At 41.6% G+C, this 17,078-nt stretch overlaps 1 protein-coding gene across 3 annotated transcripts; it reads left to right on the forward strand.

Moving 5' to 3' along the window:
* Positions 1–7,328: 7,328 nt before the first annotated feature.
* LOC130571828 (tumor protein p53-inducible nuclear protein 2) lies at positions 7,329–16,582 on the forward strand. Of its 3 annotated transcripts, none has more exons than XM_057363072.1 (4): positions 7,329–7,788; positions 9,505–9,806; positions 12,109–12,505; positions 13,345–16,582. In XM_057363072.1, the coding sequence occupies exons 2-4, from the start codon at positions 9,683–9,685 to the stop codon at positions 13,607–13,609; spliced, it is 786 nt and encodes a 261-aa protein (XP_057219055.1). In that variant the 5' UTR covers positions 7,329–7,788; positions 9,505–9,682; the 3' UTR covers positions 13,610–16,582. The 3 variants fall into 3 exon arrangements, with proteins under 3 accessions (XP_057219055.1, XP_057219054.1, XP_057219056.1); XM_057363071.1 differs by having other exon boundaries at positions 7,333–7,788; positions 13,342–16,582; XM_057363073.1 differs by having other exon boundaries at positions 7,341–7,788; positions 12,376–12,505; positions 13,342–16,582.
* The last annotated feature ends 496 nt before the right edge of the window (positions 16,583–17,078 follow it).

The following is a 17,078-nucleotide window of genomic DNA, read 5'->3' on the forward strand; positions in this document are numbered from 1 at the left end:
CTGAGGTCTTCCCATGACGGCCGCTTCGCCGCGGCTGCTGATGGGGCGATGGTCTCCTCTTCGCTGTCTCCTCCAGGGGGGCCGCCTGAGTGGGGGGCGCCAGAGCTGGAGGGCGTCGAAGAGGACCAGGGCTGCTGGGAAGCAGACAGTGCACGGGACTCGACGGCCGAGGCGGCCGAGTTGCGGCACGGAGGACTGCTTCTTACTGTCGAGAACCCTCCGGGGAGGCCGCGTGCGGGTCTCGCGCCCCCCCCGACGGGCGGGGGGTGAGCGGGGCCGCTGCGGCTCGACAGTAACACCAACCAGCCCCCCCTTGCGAGACGGGTGCGTCGAGAAAGCGGACCTTCTCAGCGTTACTCATCTGCGCAAGGATCGGCCAGAGGAGTTTCTCATGGACCACAAGTGTGGACATCGTCCGACCCAGGGCCCGCGTGGTCACCTTGGTCGCCCGTAGAGCGAGGTCGGTGGCGGCGCGGAGTTCCTGCATAAGCGCTGGGTCGGTCTTACCCTCGTGGAGCTCTCTCAACGCCCTGGCCTGGCAGGAGCCATAGCGTGGAGAGAGGAGGCAGCTTGGTCCGCCGCAATGTAAGCTCTCGACACCAGAGATGCCGAGACACCACATGCTTTGGACGGGAGTCTAGGTCGAGCCCCCCCAGGTGGCCGCCACCTACGGGCACGAGTGCACCGCGGCGGCAACCTCCACCTGGGGGACACCGACGCATCCTCCAGCTGTCTCAACCTCGAGGGAAGAGAGGGTGACAGAACTTTGTTTGACGTGAAACGTGCCGGAAGGGGCGTTCCAGGTCTTGCAAAGTTCCTCATGCACTTCCGGTAAACACGGCACTGGGGGCGGGCGCGGCTTGGAGCCGCGCTCAAACCCGAGGCGCCATGTAGCCAGCCGCGAACGCCGGGAGAGGCAGTGCGGGCACTGCAACCCAACACTCACGGCGGCCCGGGAAAGCATGGCTGACATTTCGACATCCGCTTCTTCCTGGGCTCGACCCCCCGAGGGAGGGAGCCCGAGGAATCGTCGGAGTCGGATGGCAGTACGTCACCCCCCGATGCTGCAAGAGACATCTCATCATCACGCATCGTGTCCGAATACGTGATTGAGGAATAAGACGGCGGACCGTCTCCTGGGGAACGGTCAGACGAGCGAGACGAGGTGTGAACGGTCCGTGAGCCAGTGGCTGGCGGATTATCGCTCACAGTAATCCTCATATCACCCTCGCTGCTTGCCGTAGCGGACGGCAGGGCCGTAGTCCTGCCGCCACGGAACGGGGAGCAAACGAGGTGGTGGCTGAGTCCCGTGGGAACACAGCCACCTGTGACGCAACGTCTGAATCGTCACCGCCCGCAGTGCGGGCAGGACGTATCCACAACGTCTGCCCCAGCGTACTGGAAGCAGGCATTGTGTCCGTCCCCCTCCTCGATGAGTGTGTTGCACCCATGAGAACAGCGGGACAAGCCACGCTGGAGAAATTTGCTCTTTTAGAAAAGGAAATTTGCTCGAACACCTCCGGAACTGCCGAGACGCCCAGGGGAGAGTCACTGCAGGAAGGGACCGTCCGCTGTCCACGTCGTAGATTCCAGCAGAAAGAATGATCACCAGATCGTAGAGAAGCTCATCAGATGCGTAGGCTCTGAAGAACAAAAGGTGAATGAATGAGCACGCCGGCTTCCCTCTTATACCCGGACATCCGGGGAGGAGCCCGGCATGCAAATTTCATTCGCCAATTTTCATTGGCCTTTTCTAAATACTCAGAAGATGATAGGTTCTCAAGACAAACCCCATTCTGTCGGTTCGACACAACGTCGAGAGACCGACAGAAAGGGAACTAATGATCACGAGCAGCTGATGCTGAGCGGTTCTCGTTCTCGAGTCAAGAACTGGTTGCAACAGCTTTCAGATCACCAATACACACTGAGCCGAGAGCTGTTTCTTTCGTACACGTCCGATTGAGAACCGATAAGCCGATGATACTGCGTATGCGTGCAATTTTTAAAGCGGACGAAAAGATCAGTTTACGTTCATGCCACTGCTAGAGCGGTTCTCGTTCTTCGGTAAAAAAAACAGTTGCAAGTTGCAACAGCTTTCAGATCACAAGTACACTGGAGAACTGTTTCTTTCGGAAACGTCCGATTTGAGAAACGATGAGCTGATGATAGTGAGCATGTGTGATTCACCATGAGGCACAGAACAGTGTGGACAGCTGATTCTGTGGTAATGCTACAAGGCACGTGAACCGAGGAATTAAATAAGTGGAGCAATCTGGCAAAACATACGTTTATTTAATATGAAATAAATCTTATTGGATTATGCATAGATCATATAGTATCTGTAAAACGCTGATGAAGGTTAATTAATTCACTTTATATCTTTAAAACTTAAAATATCATAGTGTGCACATCACTGTGCCTGTATTTGGGTGCTTAAAACTTAAATGTCGATGATGTGTTACCTGAAAGAAGTTATGATTACTGAATGATATATTTGAATGTGCTGAGTGTAACGTAATGACGTCATTAGGTTAGGGCGTAACAGAATTGGTGAACCTTATTTGAACCGGTGCACGGAAATGAACTGTCCAAAAGATCAGGTTTGCAGAAAAGAACCAGACTTCCCATCATTAACGAGCACATGCTTCAGCCTGTGCATGACAGGTAATAACTCTCACACACCAGCAGATGGCAGCAATCTTCTGTATTTTTCATTCAAACTGGGAAATCTAAGAGAGTCAGAACTGTGTAGATGGACAAAATATACATACAAAACTGCATTTGCTCATCATGTAAAATGTACACATACAGGTGCTGGTCATATAATTAGAATATCATCAAAAAGTTGATTTATTTCACTAATTCCATTCAAAAAGTGAAACTTGTATATTATATTCATTCATTACACATATTCATTTATTATATATTCATTTCTTTTAATTTGATGATTATAACTGACAACTAATGAAAATCCCAATTTCAGTATCTCAGAAAATTAGAATATTACTTAAGACCAATACAAAGAAAGGATTTTTAGAAATCTTGGCCAACTGAAAAGTATGAACATGAAAAGTATGAGCATGTACAGCACTCAATACTTAGTTGGGGCTCCTTTTGCCTGAATTACTGCAGCAATGCGTCGTGGAATTGCTTTATGGAGATGCAGATTTAATTTTCCAACAGGACTAACCCAACAATGCAGAAGAGCTGAAGGCCACTATCAGAGCAACCTGGCCTCTCATAACACCTGAGCAGTGCTACAGACTGATCTACTCCATGCCACTCCATGCCACGCCGCAATAATTTGCACATTCCTAAATGGATCCAGGAGCTCGGTAAAGCAATGGTGTGAATTTAGATTCTGGTGGTTGGCCAGGAGGTTTAAACAGTTTGTTCCCTAGTGAAAGTGCGTTTCCGCTGAAGCTTGATCCCGAGTGAGTAGGGTCTCTTTGACTCATCATATTCCTGCCAAGGGCATTTCACTGGGACTGCTTGTTCTAGTCGTGTGTATAGACACACATCCGACAGATGTCTGGAGAACACCACGAGGAGGAGGGCAGGAAATGTGTCTCATCACTCAAGGAACGCGGGAGCAGGTCTTCATTTACTAGAGCACAAATCTGGGTACTCGAGTCCACAGTTTTGTACTTTGCTTAACCTACTATATGTTTCGTTCATAACATACTGTATGTCTGCCTTTCTTTGTCCAAGTAGATCTACTCAGTAGATGAACTCAGCTTTGATCTCTATTTTTAAGTGTTTTCTTTTTAAAAATGCACTCTTATGCCTTAAAGTTTACAACATTGAGCCTTAAAGGTCAAAGAGAGAACATTTTAATTCATGGGGTCTTAATTACAACAATTAACATTTTATTTCAGTCATATTTATCTCTAGAGACAAAGTCATTTTACCCATCCCTTTCTTTAGAATATAGTCCAGGGCCCGTATTTATCAAGCTTCTAAGAATTACACACAAGAACACAGTAAAAAAAAATTGGCTCAAAGCTGCGCTTTGATTTACGACACTTTGCTGTGCCGCAAACAGGATTTGGGATGACGACATTGGCATGGACCAATCACTGAATAGATTTCCTTATTTAAGAATATTCTCTGATACATTCACGTTGAATGGTGAAATTCCTAAAAGGAGTTTATATTCAACACACGTATGACAATAAAAGACTTTTCAAGAGCATACATAATGATATAGACATTGGAAATAAAAGATAAACACGTTTCCACCATTTCCAAATTACCCGTTTTAAACCGGTGTTGAAATTTGTTTTTATTCGCTTTAGTCGAGTAGTTTTGCTTTAAAATACAATGTTATTTTCGGTATAGATCTTTTCTTGCGTGTGAAATCACACATAGGCCTACTAAGTGATGGGTTTGTTCACATATTAGTTACAGTATGTAATATACTAATATATAGTATGTATATGTACACTGAAAACTGCTTTTAGTTACACTAGGCATCAGAGGACCATGAAACGGTGTCTTTTGCAAGAAAAAACAGTTCATCAGTCAAACGCTCTTTTTTAGCAATCTCAACTTTCAGATAGTGAGAACAATACAGCAAAACAACAACGTGCAAAAATAATGCAAATCCATTGGAATAGAGCATAACAAGATGACGATCCAATACAGCGTAACGAGAACGCGCAACAGTAGGCTACTGATGATCCATAGAGCATAACTCGAATGCGCGCAGATGGACTGCGTGCCTTTTATCTTGCGCACAAAGTTTGTTAAATGTATAAATTAGATTATGAAAATGATGTTTAGATGTTGTTTCATTAATAAATGCCTTTCGCAAATTCATACTTTATAAAGTGCCACCCGCAATTACACCTATGCAGGGGAGTACCGAATTTATGCATGTATAATTTGGAATGATATGGTTCCATTGGCCAACCCCACCGTCCACCACATGTCTGTCTCCTCAGCGCCATCACAAGCCCCTAGTGGCAACTCCTAAGCACTTGAGAGACCTCTCGAGCTGTCTTAAATAATTGGGAGTGTAAGAGTGATTCTTAGCTTTAAGAAATTTGATAACTTGCTTTTATATTTAAGTTTGGAAGTAGGAGTAAATTTCATGAATTCTCAGCACTTAAGACTAAAATGGCACTTTGAGAAGCTTGATAAATATGGGCCCAGGATCCGAAAATTAACATCAGCACTAGACAAAATGTGTAACACAGTCTTTTTATAGGAAAACAATCATTCATCCTAAAATCTGAAATAAATGTCACAGAACGCATTAAATGTCAACACATTAAAACCAGTTTCCTGTTTTAAAACAAGCAATAAACAAATTGTTTGTGTTGCTTTAAATCTAGATAGATCCTTAGAAATCCAAGGTGATAATATGATGTCGCTACATGTTTGTATGTAGGCAGACAATAAGACATCATAAAATGACAAGGACTATTATAACATGCATTTAGTGGACCAACAAGCCTGGACACATTTGAAAGTAAATAAATTCCTTGAATGTTGCTCTGGTGTGTTTGAATAAAATAAGAGAGTACTGACCTCACCCACACACACACACTCATTTGCATTTGTGTTTACTGTGTGTGTGTTTCCATGGAGTCTTTCCTTCACCGTGTTAAGACTGAATGTTTTCTATGTAACGAGGCTTTTCCCCGCTTCCCCATCTTCTCTGAGATAGAAAGCACTTCAAAAAGTTTACTGTGTTCACTGTGACAACACGTGTGTTTTTAGTGGGGAAGCTAGAAAAGTGAAGTGGGCCATGGAGGCAACATCAATGCAATGACACAGTCAAGGATAGAAAGCTCATCGGTTGTTGTGGTGTTTGTTCTTAAAACAGCTTTCTTTCTATCACTCTGTTATCTCTAACCTTGCACACACACACACACACACACGCTCAGTTTTCCAGGACAAGGGAAACAATGAGACCGTACATTCTAGATCCTCATAGCTGTAAGAAGCAATAGTTACAGTACATTTATCACATACTGTAGATTTAAACCAAACGGATTAGAATTTCCTCCAGCTTTGACTTGGTCATGTGATGGTCATGAATGTGAAACGTCTAACTTTAGTCATGGGTTGTGTACATGTGGCTAAAGATAACATTTCAACAGCAGCACATAGTGACGTTTCACCCGCGTTACACTTAGGTGGAGCAGTACATCACTGTACACCTGCTGAAGCTGCGCTACAGGGGCCTAAGGCTGGTCTAAGCAGCTTATGCAACCAGACCCATATCACACCCCACCTGATATCACACCTCACACCATTGAAGTGTACTACAGGTGGTTACTAAATACATCTTTTTTAATACAGAGATAGTATGTTCATATCCAAGCATCATATTCAAGCTCAGAATAGCACAGTTGATTACACTAAGATGTTCTTAAGAATACTTAAGAATAATTTTAGTATATTAAATCCAAAATATGTGTGTGAAAATAGAGCACTTTAAGTACATTATAAAAATGTGCACTTTTTTTACCTGGGCGAATCTGATACAGGCCCAAAATTCTCTACTTGCTCCTTATTGAGTTTATCTTACTTCGCCTTTAGTTTGCTCACTATGTGCTTATGGATATTTTAATGTCATTTTCTTTTACTGGAATGTTTTCTGTAAAGCTCCGTTGAAACAACACACGTGGAGAAGCAAGTTGAAAATGACAAAGCACCTATCAAGATCTTTAACTGGCTGCTGACATGTCAATATTCAGAGCATGTTTTATGATTGGTTAATTTTGACACGTGGCAGTCTATTTCCCTCCTCCGCAATGAGAGGAATGTGAAGAGAGGGAGCGTCAAGCAATATTTACAAACACAGAGCTCACGTAACAACACTGAGTACACAAGTACTGCTCTGATTATATTACCTGCATGAGCACCACAGTTAATGTCCACGATGAGATCCTACAATTAAATAAATCTGAACTTGCATCGCTTAATGTCTTTTATTACAGCATCATAACACCATCGAATCATGACATGTTGACTCAAAATGTGTTTTTCATACAATTTGCTAAACCGAATAAGTTTTAGCAAAGCATTGGAGCATTTCCATATACTTTTGCATTTGAAGTTCTTGATCTCAGCCACTATGCAAAACATATACAAGTACTCAGTGTGACTCGACTGAAAGCAAAAGGCTGCATTTTTTAAATAAAAATGTCCCGTCTTTGAAAATGACGCAGGCATAGATAACGTTAGGCTTGTTCGACTTGATGCGGCGCCGCAAGATCCGACATGCGGATGACATCAAAGTACCGCGAGAGGGATTCGAAACCAAACGTTTTGCAGTTTTTGAATCGCTCTCGCGGTACTTTGATGTCATCCGCCTGTCGGGTTTTGCGGCGCCGTATCAAGTCGAACAAGCCTATTATCTGCCTCATACCAGCCCCCACCGTTGCACGTACAGCACTGGATCTTGTGTAAAGTGCCGATTGGTCCGGATGCCAGAGTGGGCGTGGTCATCCGTTGCTACGAGCACCGTGACATCACAATCAGCTGTTTTGTACGCTGTATATTCTGATCCGCGGATCAGCTGGGCGGCGAAGCAATAACATCACAAACAATATCTGCCGAAAAACACCACAAGCTGCAGATATTTCGATCTAAACGTCGTGTGGATCAGACTTTACACGCAGATTTCTTCTAAGAAGAAAGACCTTTTCATATTTTTTGTGAATTTACTACCTCGTATATAAAAAAACACCTAAAGCAAAGCTATGCTTTAAGATTTTTTCTCGTCGTGTATATTTTGTGGTCGTCGCGTTTACAACTTGAATAATTTTGCAGGTAAGGACCGAATCTGCATCTGTTTTCGTCTGCTTTGTTTTTGAGGCTGAATTTGTAGTTGATGAAACCTCAGATCAGACTTGTCATTGACAATGCAAACGCTATTAACAGTTGCCCATTAATGGAGGTGTATGAGCAGTGTTTTTGAGTTTGTTGTTGACAATTATTACATCTTATTACGGCCTTATCGTTATCGTTATTTGCTCTCGTCATTACAGATAGCCGTGGAAACTTGTCCTCTTGCTCCTTTTCAGAGCTGTAACGTTACCGTCATCATTTCCTCTTAAGCGCCAGAATTGTGCTTTCAATCAGACCATCGTAATCGTTTAATTTACCGACGGTCAGATGTTTCTGCGTTAATGTCGTTTTTAGACTTGACGTGTGAGGTTATGTAAATGCGCTGGTAAATACCCTTGATCCGAGCTGTCATTGCTTTGACCCTTAGGCTCAATCTCTTTGCCTGTGCTTTTCACATTAAATGCATATGCTTGAAACGTCTACGTGTTTGCATACATGTCCTCCTGTTTATCCACATATGAAAACATTTACACCTAGAATATGGGGTTTTGTCTGACCTAGCCTGAAATATGTCATCATCAACGCGTTGTCCTTCGATGCATGCATTACATTAGTAACTGTTAACCACTCTCATTCGTTAATGTACAATTAGAAAACCACAGTCATAAACAGCGTTTACGGTTGTTGCTGTCAAAAATTCCCTCTTTCCTTTCTGTTGTTGTTTCATACTCCGTCCGCTAGTCGAAGAGGGCGGAGTCAATTGCGTCCATGATGTCATCGCCAGGCAGGGTTCCGCGTTGTTGTTAGCGGTCTGTGGAGGCCCCGCCTACAAAGCAGTTTCCGGCTGACACTGGGACAAAATGCAGAAAACGGTTCAAATAAATCTATGTGCCTCTCCATAAGCTATTATTAATTTAGGAAAAACACGATTTGTTGTTACTTTTATGAATATATAGCCTATATATGAGTAAAACAGTAATAAACAAAAAAAAGTTATTGCATAAGAATGAAACCCAAAAACCCTTACAAAAATGTACCATGGTTTTACTACAGTTAAAATTGAAAAACCATGGTTTTACTACAGTTAAAACCAAAAAACATGGTTACTGTAGTAAAACAATGGTTATCAAAATAACCATGGTTTTGAAAACCATTTTTTTGTAAAAACCATAGTAAACGATGGTTACTGTAGTAAAACCATGGTTTTGCCCTAAGTAATCAATCCACCAAAAAAACATGGTTACTACACTTGTACCACAAAAAAAAAACATGGTTAATTTTCGTAAGGGAAAGAATGGCAGATAGTTCACATTAAAAAAAATGAAATTACCCAGCAAAATTCTCTAAATGGATTATTTATAAATAAAACAAAATTGGTCTAAATGTTTGAATAACCCCAAATAAATCCTAGCATACATAAGCATATTGTTATGTCAAGATATTGTTTAATCTTTCCAGTCTTTCTGTTTTTTATGGTACTGTTTTTATGGATATGGAATAGATGTGTCTATGATAAAGCCAGAAATCCTTTCTGATCAGATTGTTTAGCCATTTAGAATTGTTTTTTTGGGGGGGGCAAAAGCTATTTTGTATCTTTCATAGTGTAACCAAAGATTTCTCATTCCCCAGTTGTGGTAATTTCTTGTATCATGATGATATTGACCAATTCTTTTCTTTGCTCTGTCTTTGTTATTATAGATCTTTGCAACACCTGAACCAAGAGATACCTTAAATTCTATGCCGCCTTTTCTGATACTCTGTTACGAAAAAAGGCCAAGACACCTGTGATCAACTATTACATCTCTGACACTGACTATAGTTAAAAATAGCTCATTTTAAAATAAGCATTTAAGGCAGCTATTCCTCAGGAAAAAACATGTTCCAGCGGCTCAGCAGTCTGTTCTTAGGAAGCGTGGAGGAAGTTACTCCAGAGCTGAAGGGACCAAAGCCCTGTGTAACTGAGGCTGATGAAGAAGGATGGCTTCTAGTCAACCTGCCCGGTGAGTGTCCTGAACAAACCATGAAAAACCCCATGTTTTAAGCAAGATTGTTTCAAATTCAAAGGTTCAGGCATAAAAAAGTGGAAAATCAAAGCACGTACTCATGAACATACTCATGCATACTAATGAATGAATCTGAAAGTCATTAGTCCTGTTCCAAACTCCCCATGGTCTACTGTCTTAGACATAGACAGCTACTTTTTAAGGCAGCATCTTTTCCAACGTGTCTTGGATGGCAAGCTCACACTATGACACTTTACTCCATGGATTTTGCTGTCACATACAGATTTCCAAGGTCTGCAACAAAGCCTTCGGATCATGTGTTCGAAGCAGTCGGCAATGCGCAATGAGCATGAGCAGACCGGCAAAGTTATCCGAGTCCGTCTCTAGCAGTTAAACCTGTTTGACATTATCGCCACATGTTGTCATTGTATGCGTGATGTGACGACAGTGCGGAACCAGGCCAGCCAATCGAAGTGCAGACAAAGTAACTGAAGAAAGGTCAAGTTTTCGCGTGGAGGAATTCAAAGCTGCTGGCATACATTTATTAACATTACTGAGCGTGTTGAATTGCTCATATAAAGGATATGAAGCTCTTTTATCCGTCTCAAAAAGTCTATAAAATGGAATATAGAAAACCCTTTATTAGCACTTCACACTCCAGCGCAAAGTCACCGTCAGCAGGTTTGCCTACTGTCTAAACTAGAAGTCTATGTTAAATGTTTTCTCACTGTTGGCCACTTTTAGCGCTGTTTGTGCACTTTGCCTGCGTTGTGTTGTGAAGTGTAGCGCAGTGTAGTGTAGTGTGCGTGCTGCTACGAAAACAAGATGACAAGAAGCATGCAGTTTAAGTACCACAGCCATTTCGAGTGAACTTGTGTGCTCTACAAAGCTGGTCGGATGCAGGTTACATGCCCAGAATTGACCTAAAATGTGGAAGTAGTGTTTTGGATTTTACAAACATTTTCTTAAATGCTTTCTATAAATCACTTGTATGTGCAACCTTGGGCTGGAACCCATGACCTTCGCATTGCTAGCTCCATGCTCTAGCCACTGAGCTACAGGAATTCAGTCAACAGTAGTTCCCCCCAGAATGTTGTAGATGTCTAACTATTTAACACACTATGATAAGCTGATGAGTTAAATTATTTAAGAGGGGGGCTGAAGACTAAACTAAAAAAAACTCTGCTCTACACATGTAAAAAGCACACAGCACACAAGATAGATTTCATGCACTGACACTGTTGTTCCATGAAATGTGTTAAGAGTTTAGCTTGTAACACAAGTACATTCTCAGCATGAGAGAAACCAAAGAAGAAGCAAGAGATGCTTCTATAGTCAGTTTCCTCTTGTAGACAGTCTTGCTGAGCAGGTTTAAAGTTGGATTGAGCTGTTTAAGCAATCAACATGCTTATTACCAGCTATGTGAATAATAACACATTCAGTTTAATTGCACAGATGTTTAAATGTAACTACGGTGACCCATTGAGTATGCCACGCTAACCAAAACATTGTAAGGACGTTACAATGGAAGAGACGTTTTTTCGCGTTATGTAGGTACTGTATATCTGGTGTATAAAATATAGCTATAATAAATGCCTTTCTGTTCGTCCACCATTGTTTTGATGCATTATGGGATTGCCTGATCCATTAAACATATAAGCAATGCTGCCTTAAAACTTGGCCAAAATGAGGCATCTTTAAAGGCAAAATAATTGTACTGCCTAATGTTTGGAACAGCCTTTTACGCCAGCCCATTATTGTGTAGTGCACCGACAGGGCAATGCTTTAAGCTGTCAAGGTTGGAAAATCAGTAGGTTTGAAACAGTGACTTCGCACGCACCCCCCCAACCCCCCCCCCCACACACACACACGTCTGGTTTATTATCTCTGTGGGGACAGTCCATGCGTAATGATTTTTATACTGTACAAACTGTAAACCTAAAGATCATAGAAAACTTTTTGCATTTTAAGATTTTAAATAAATATCGTTGTGTATAAGCTTTTTTTGCTTATATTTTGACACGAGTCCCCATGAGTTTGTGTGCACTAAGGTTTAGGTCCCCACTGGGATATAAAAACAAGGCCACGCACACACCCGACTTATTAAAAACTAATGACAGTATTCCTATTCTCTGTGTTTTTTTCCTGTTGTTTCTGTACCCCCTCTCATTTCTCCACATTTGATTGAATTCCTTTTTACTGGTATGTGTGCCCATTGTGTCGCCATTCCCCTTTTGCATGGCTTCAACCAAACCTTTCACGTTCCTGAAATACGCCCATTATATCCACATTGCTGCAGGCGAGAGTAGGCCAGAGGCAGCATCGGCAGCAGAAAGTCACGCATCTCACTCTCCTCCATCCTGCAAAAAGCGCAGAACTCGAGCAGGCAGGATACAGGCAGAGCATGCCACCTCCCGTTCCATCTGCTCTCCTGGCCCCGCCTCCTTCTGGCACCCTGAGTCAGTAGAAGTGAATGTGTTGTTAAGCAAGCACGGCTCTTGCTCCTGTAGTGACTGCAGCATGGATGAGAGCTGGTTTGTCACCCCTCCCCCCTGTTTTACTGCAGAGGGAGCCACGGCGGAGGCCAGCCCCATGGAAGATCTCCTCATCGAGCACCCCAGCATGTCCGTCTATGTTTCACCTGGCCATCTTCCTGCGATGGAAGAGAGTGCCATCAGCCTGGCCGGGAGTGTGAGGTCAGTGTCAGTGTTCCGCTGTGTGTTTAAACCCATTTCTGCATTTTTTCAAAAACTTAAGCCGTCCACTGGACCACTGGCGCAGATCCATTTCTATGTATATTCAACACAGCCACTTTTGTTTGCATGTGTGGACTTGTTTCCATTTATGCAAACTGAATTAGCATTCGAACGTATTTAAAGGGATACTTCACCCAAAAATAAAAAATTCTGTCATCATTTACTCACCCTCGAGTTGTTCCAAATGTGTATAAATGACTTTGTTCTGATGGACACAGAGAAAGATATATGGAAGAATGCTTATAACCAGACCAATTTTGCCCCCCATAGTAGGAAAAAATACAATGGTAATCTAACGTGCCCCAGAACTGTCTGCTGTCCTACATTCATCAAAATATCTTCTTTTGTGTAAGTAATTTTTCCTGCTATGGGAGTCAATGGGTGTTGAGATCTGTTTGGTTATAAGCATTCTTCCAAATATCTTTCTCTGTGTCCATCAGAACAAACACATTTATACACATTTGGAACAACTCGAAGGTGAGTAAATGATGACAGAATTTTTATTTTTGGGTGAAGTATCACTTTAATGCGGGGAGATATTTTAGATCAATAGTATTTGACCATGTTCAGAGCTTCCCAGAGAAAACCAAGAGACTGAATTTGCCACGTTATCATACTGCGCCCGTGTCGGACATGGTATTGCTTAAAATGTTATACATTGTGCTCTCCGCTAGTATTTTTATTGTCATAAAAATCAGGTATTGGCTGCTAAAATCGTGTGGTGGTGGTTGTTTTTGTTCAATTCAATTCCTGTTCCTGTTCATTCTTTTGTTTAGCAGGATGTCTGAATCAGCGCTTCCTGCTGTTACCAGGAGCAGCATGCCCACACGGGTGACTAGAGGAGCAGCCGCCCAGGCCAGTGCCCTGACTAAAGTCACACAGATGTCCAGGGTCCAGAGGGCCAAAGCCCGCACTGAGCGTCGCCACCTGGGACGCAACCTTGTGCAGCGCCAAAACCGCACGCGTGAACAAGTCCAACGGCGCGCAACTCACACCCGCAACTCCTTCCTGCACCAACCGTGCCAGCGCAACTGTTGCCACTGAGGCATCAAATGTTTACATTGAGGGCATTATTACACACAGGCACCCCACGTAACCTCTCCTTTCTCAGTGGCCCTCTTTAAAGTCCTTATGCTCCCTTAGATTTATAACATTTGTTAGCCGTTGTTGCGCACAAGTGAGTTTATGTTTATCTTTTCTGACAGTCCACCACCAAGCACAATTTGTTTGTGTGTGCGTGCGTGCGTGTGTGCGTGCGTGTGTGTGTGTGTGTGTGTGTGTGTGCGTGTTTGCCAGCTGTACCACCTGAGTGTCCTTGTATAACACCTAAATTAGATCCCAGAAGAAGCAGGGAGTATATCTAAAACGGAGAAGCATACAAACTCTGTAGGTAGCTCAACAAACAACATCCCAAAGTCTGACTGAGTGTGGGTCCATGATGGACGTGACATGCTAGTGAATTGTGATTCATTTAAGTTATCTTTCAGAGCATTTCCTCAAAACGCAAAAAAACTGAAGTATAGTTTTCTGTCAACGTCTAAGCGAAAAGAAAAAGATCACGGGGTGTCAGGGCAGTGTGCAATGTCATTTCAGGTCACATTATCAGACTACAGAACTATACGGAGATGCTATTATTATATTGTATACTGCTTACAGTGACACAGGGAATAATTGGAATCACAACTGAGAATAATGCAAATGACAAAAAAGTAGTATAGTTAAAGTGATAGTTCACCCAAAAATTCTGTCATCATTTACTCACCCTCATGTAATTTCATACCGGTATAAATGACTTTGTTCTGATGAACACAGAGAGAGATAATTGGAAGAATGTCAACAATTTTCAGTTCTGTGACATCATTAAGCGGGTTTACATCACTCTGGTTTTCTTCGCATTTTGAAGTTTCGCATCAGAAACGAGTGATGTAAACGCCAAATTTCGAATTAAAAAGGGTTCATGTGAAAAATGGGAGATGGAAATGCATTTGCAGAATAAATTCCTCCAAAAAGTCACGTAACTGCACTATGAGATGGCGTAACCTGACTAACCAGAGTACTGATCTTGGTACACAGCTTCAGAAATGTTGTTATGGTCATTCTTAAATGCCTGAGCAAGGTATTTCTGTAATTGCCTCTTAGGACCGTCACGACTGTGTTTCCCAAACAGCAGGCATCCACAAAAACACCGCATTTATTGTGTTTTATAATCGTCTGCTTGCGCAAATTATTATATTCAGTGGCTTCTCTTACTGATAGTTAGTGGCAGTTTATTAGGAACTGACAGTTGACTAGTTGGATGGAAATGGTGCTTATTCGCAAATGTTTTATGCGATATATTCCAATTTTGCACATAAGCTAAATTCACAACTTTGGATGGAAACCCGGCTATTGACTACCAAAGTAGGAGAAATTAAAATGGTTGTCCATTTTCTAAATTCTTCAAAATATGTCATTTTGCGTTCAACAGAACAAAAAAAAGATACAATATATATTTTTCCTACTATGGTAGTGGATGATGTCCCAGAACTGAAAATTGCTACCATTCTTACAAATATCTTTCTTCGAGTTTAGCAGAACAACGAAATGTATACAGGTTTGGAACAACCTGAGGGTGAGTAAATGATGATAGCATTTTCATGTTTGGGTGAACTATCCCTTTAATGTTCTTAATTCTCATAAAAATAATGCAAAATGGTTTTAAAATATGCTTTCATTTTCATGCGACTGAATCTGACGCTCCACAGAAACCATTAGCTTGTTATGTGCTTGACCATTGACAAGAGTTTTGGTTAGATATGTTTAGTAGATACAATCTCCAGGAAAGTTTCAAAGTCCAGTACATCATGCCTATGTGAGAAATCACTGTGAACAAAGACAGAAAGAAAGTTCCAGATCTCAAATCACCTGTTATTTAGATCGGGGGTGTTATTTTGTTTGTTTGTGCTTTTCATCAGACCATCCCTGTAATCTAAATGAAAATATAAGGTAACTGACCGTGCACGCATCCTCTCACACAAAACATCAAATCCTAAAATGTGCACTTCCTCAATAGTCGGCACATTTAATGGAATCCTTTCTTATTTGTGTATTCAGTCATGAATAGACTAACAATGGTGCTGAAAGTATATAAATAAATATATGATCGTTTGTACATTTTTGAGACTTGTGAGAGAATTGTGCTGTTTTTTTTCAACAGTGAATGAGATGCCAACATGCATGAGTTGTGCTACCCTAAAAGGGAAAAGTTGCAAACTATTTGCAGTTCAGTGTTTGAGTTGAAACATCAGCTGTCTGTTTGGATTGCGTAGCTTTACCTTAAGTCTGTTCCTCCAAATACTTGAGTACACATTTACTATACAAACCAACATTTGCCATGTTGTCAGTACCACTGTCTGATAGATCATGCACCAAAGACTTGATTTTCCATGCAATTTTCTTTTGTTTAATCATTCTTGTCTTTCCTATCACCTGCCACTATCTGTAAAATATTGTAAAAGTAGTAGTAGGCTAAAGCTATATTTTACGAAACATCTTAACTTTCATTTCTTTGGTTTAATTTAAAATGACATCTTTACAGAGAGCATAGTAAGAATGTCAGTGGTATATCTAGGAAAATCAAATGCCCTGTAGCCTTACAAGGGTCCTTAACACTGTCCACTTGAAAGCTGTCATCTGTTCGCATTGGTATTAACATCTAGACAATGCAATGTCACAAAACAGTGATCTCTGCTAGAGATCCACCACTTCTGTTCAACATCACAGCTAGACACCGTATACTCTGTGTTTGTTTGTTTGTGTGCGTGTGATTATTTAAGTTGTAGAGGTCAAATGTCTGTTAGGCCTCACAAGATATCTAGTTGTTGTGATTTGAGAGTGGGTAGAAGGTTGATTTAAGACATAAAAATAAGAAAGGTCAACAAAAATAAATATGCTTGTATTTTTTCCTCACATTGTTAAAAGAAGAGATGTTCACCCTAATGACAAAATGCAGAGTATTAAAATGTTTGGTGTGTATGACATCTTTGGTGATTGTGCCTTTACTGCACTATTCTGCATGGTTTTCATGATGTGCCAACTGTTACATCCACATGACATGGACATCAGAGACCTATGCAAAATACTATGATGGGTTTCCAGCATCCATTCAGAAATGCAGGTACCAGACAATAACAATAAACACTCAGGATGCAACTGCAGTCTCGTCTCGTTATTTGTGTGTGAGCGCATAAAACTCTCCTTAAGGATAAATGACACACAGAATGCAATATTAAATATTATAGTAAGTGAAAACTTAAATACAAAAAATAAATATATTTTTAAGTCATTCTTATGCGTACATAATATATAATAGTACGGTATTTACATGGTTGTTGTGAACATTGTCCACACACCCACTGGTTTCCACGATTTATGGGGGACATACCATACACTTCCATCGATTTTATTTCAGGCTCATGATAAATTCTATCCATAACCCTACCCCAACACCTAAACCTAATAATCACACAAACAT

Source organism: Triplophysa rosa, linkage group LG21 (assembly GCF_024868665.1).
Source record: "Triplophysa rosa linkage group LG21, Trosa_1v2, whole genome shotgun sequence".
Lineage (NCBI taxonomy): Eukaryota > Metazoa > Chordata > Actinopteri > Cypriniformes > Nemacheilidae > Triplophysa > Triplophysa rosa.

Bases quoted from the DNA above. Each gene is read 5' to 3' on its own strand.
- LOC130571828 (XM_057363071.1), top strand. From the start codon at position 9,683: ATGTTCCAGCGGCTCAGCAGTCTGTTCTTAGGAAGCGTGGAGGAAGTT. The intron at 9,807-12,108 runs GTGAGTGTCCTG...ACATTGCTGCAG, and splicing joins GCTTCTAGTCAACCTGCCCG to GCGAGAGTAGGCCAGAGGCA. The intron at 12,506-13,341 runs GTCAGTGTCAGT...TCTTTTGTTTAG, and splicing joins AGCCTGGCCGGGAGTGTGAG to CAGGATGTCTGAATCAGCGC.